The sequence below is a fragment of the Tupaia chinensis genome, unplaced genomic scaffold (genome assembly GCF_000334495.1).
Source record: "Tupaia chinensis unplaced genomic scaffold, TupChi_1.0 Scaffold000237_1, whole genome shotgun sequence".
NCBI classification, from domain to species: domain Eukaryota; kingdom Metazoa; phylum Chordata; class Mammalia; order Scandentia; family Tupaiidae; genus Tupaia; species Tupaia belangeri.
This window is the reverse complement of record NW_006159715.1, coordinates 1,961,590-1,964,469: the sequence shown is the minus strand read 5'-3', so window position 1 is coordinate 1,964,469 and position 2,880 is coordinate 1,961,590. Positions and strand designations below refer to the sequence as shown.

Sequence of the window (2,880 nt, the reverse complement as noted above, 5' to 3'; positions counted from 1 at the left end):
AAAAAAAACAAAACAAAAGATTTCTCAGTGGTCGGTTTTTACAAAGCTCAGGCTCATGCTTTCTCTTTTTTTCTCATCTATCTGTTAGAAGTATGGGCGTAGTCACTTGGTTCTCTCGTTAAATCTGGGTCCCAGGGGTAAGAGGCCCCCTGGTAGGAAACCTGAACCCCAGTCCTGTTCTATTAGGAAGACATCCAGCTAAGAAGGTGGTCAGTGCTCTGGATTATGAGGAAAAGGAAAGGCGTTTTCATTGCTAGAGGAGCTCATCCTCAAAGTGTTCTTTTCTTTAAGGAAGGAGGCGGGGGGTGCCATGTGGTATTTTAAGTGCTCTTTTTAATTCTCCTTATAGGATTAATCACAATGAAAGACTGGAGTTCCTGGGTGATGCTGTGGTTGAATTTCTGACCAGGTAAGTAGACTTTTTTATAATTCCCCCAAATTATTGATACATTTTATGGGTGACTTATTTACTACGTTATCTTCTGTGTATAGAGCCATAGAAGGCATTGAGACTCCAATGTATATTTTGTCTTTTCTATAGAGCTTAAAAGCCACCTGTCTGTGGCTCTTGCCCTGACACGTGTGCTCACTGATGCTGTAATGAGCGAGGTTATAATATGAGAGGCTGGTGTCCCGTCCTGTAGAGTGTGTTAGAGTTGCCTACAGCCAGAGGTCAGCTTGTCTTGGTCTAGAAGCTGCAGAGCTTCTACTCAATTAATAAAGAAAGAGATGATATTTTTAAATGTCATCACATCTTCTAGGATTTGTCTTTGATCTCTTTCTTACTCTTTCTGATCTCAAGAGAAGTACTTACAAGTAATTTTAATGACTAGATTTTAGAGTGTGTGTGTGTGTGTGTGTGTGTGTGTGTGTGTGTGTATGTGTGTGTGTGTGTGTGTGTTTTATTCCCAGAAGTAGTTTAGGATCTTTAGTCTGGAGGTAGGGGTGTGCAAGTGCCTTTTGTTTTTCCATATTCAGTCATTTCTCTTTTTTTAAAGAATATTTACTTAATTTTATTTATTATTATTATTATTTAATTTGTTATAGGGCATGTGCACTCAGCAGAGAGAGACACAGAGAGATGAGAAGTGAGAAAGCAAGCCACCAGGTCTAGGACTTGAACCACAGTAAGCCATGTGGGAGTCTAACACCTTCACCACCACATAACCTGCTGGCCCCTGTAATTGCTCTTTTATAGTGAGACAGCACATGCTCTTCTTGAGCTCTTTTTATTGTCTTCAGGTAATTTCTTTTCATGGAAGGACACAATGAGGAGAAAGGGCTACTCTCTAAGCCTTGAAGAGTCAATGTGCTTAGCTGTCCTGGTCAGCAGTGAATCTTACAGAATGGTGTGCCATGTAGAGAGATCACCTCCTCTTGTGGTCCCCACTGGTTTTCCTTGTGGCCTTCTGCCTAGTTTCTGCACTTTCCTGATCAGTCGATTAGATTCATCCCTAGTCTGAGCCAGCTACTAGTGCCACTCTCAGTTCTGTTCCTTACTCTAGCTATGCTTGTGAAGAATATGCCACCACTGTGCCTCTCCTCAGAGCTTCCCCAGATTCTCTTCAGGGGCCATCCACAACCCAGCTCAAGGAAAACCTTTTGTTTCCAGTCATAGTTTCAAAGATGTGTTTTCTCTTATTAATGTGTGACTGTTCAGGTCTTTGAGGTCCTCAGATTTCAGAGAAATCTTTTAGCAGAAATATATTTGGAAATATGAGTGAATGGTCTTGTTCAAGGTTTACTATATCAGATGAACTGTACCCTCATTTGACTTTCAAAGACTTAATCAAACCCTGTGTTCTCTTCGGCTCGTATCTATTGTTTGGATCTTGTGTGCCAGCCTTATTTCAGAGACTCAGAGCCACAACGAATGTTGCAATGCCTCTTTATGTATGTGCTTCTTTCTTTGCAGTGTCCATTTGTACTATTTGTTTCCTAGTCTGGAAGAAGGAGGATTAGCAACCTACCGGACTGCCATTGTTCAGAATCAGCACCTTGCCATGCTAGCAAAGGTATATCGAATATCTGAAGCATTTGTAGTTAAGTCTGGCATTTTATTCCTCAGCTCTTGCATAATTTTGCATGTGAATGAGTAATTCTAAAGAGTATAGTAAGGGTGTGATATTTTATAGACCAGAACGTATTTTTTGTTTGGGTTTTAAGGATTCAGCCTTATTAGTTCTGTTACCTTTGTGAGTTTCACCAGCAGCTAATGAACTCCACAATGAGGTAACTTGAAAACAAATGAGAAAAAATTTGACAGATGTACGTAAACATAGTTAAATGTTTGGGGAAAAGGAACATGGGAACAAAGCAAAAGAAATAAAGTATTTTGTATTTTCCCTTCGTGCGATATTTCTGTATTACAATTTATGTTTTTAATTTGTGTTAACAAGTAGAATTTTAGCTTTGAACAAAATATAACAGACTATTTACATCCATAGGGGTACTTTATAGGTCTTTGAGAATCCCCGTAATTATACATCCCATTAATTAAGAGTTATGATTTAGACTACCCAGCTGGCCTCATTGACTTAGCTGAGTGACTGACAGAATATTTTCTTATTCAGGTTTGTTCTAGGCATTTTACTTACGTGATCTGATTTGATGTTTCCATCTCTGTGCAGTGTCTTTTTATGGTAAATCCTGACAGATAAGATCCTGAGCATGTGTATTAACCTCTCAGGGTTCCTGGCCACTATGTACTCTTATGAACATAGTGACAATAGGTCAATTGTTCTCTTCTTCAAATCTCTACCTCCTCATCTTAAAATGGAAATGGCATAGCACCTACCACACGGGCTAGTTGTGAGAATAAAATAAGATTATCAGTATTTTTTTTTTTTTTTTTGCTATAGGGCACATGACCTCGCCAGA

At 39.3% G+C, this 2,880-nt stretch overlaps 1 protein-coding gene across 1 annotated transcript in view; it reads left to right on the top strand.

Annotated features, from left to right (window-relative positions):
- DROSHA (drosha ribonuclease III) overlaps positions 1-2,880 on the top strand; it is a 151,023-nt gene that overhangs the window by 99,872 nt on the left and 48,271 nt on the right. Inside the window, exons 22-23 of the mRNA XM_006148497.3 lie at positions 350-409; positions 1,916-2,015. Coding sequence (XP_006148559.1) covers positions 350-409; positions 1,916-2,015 — 160 coding nt within the window. The remainder of the gene's footprint in view (positions 1-349; positions 410-1,915; positions 2,016-2,880) is intronic.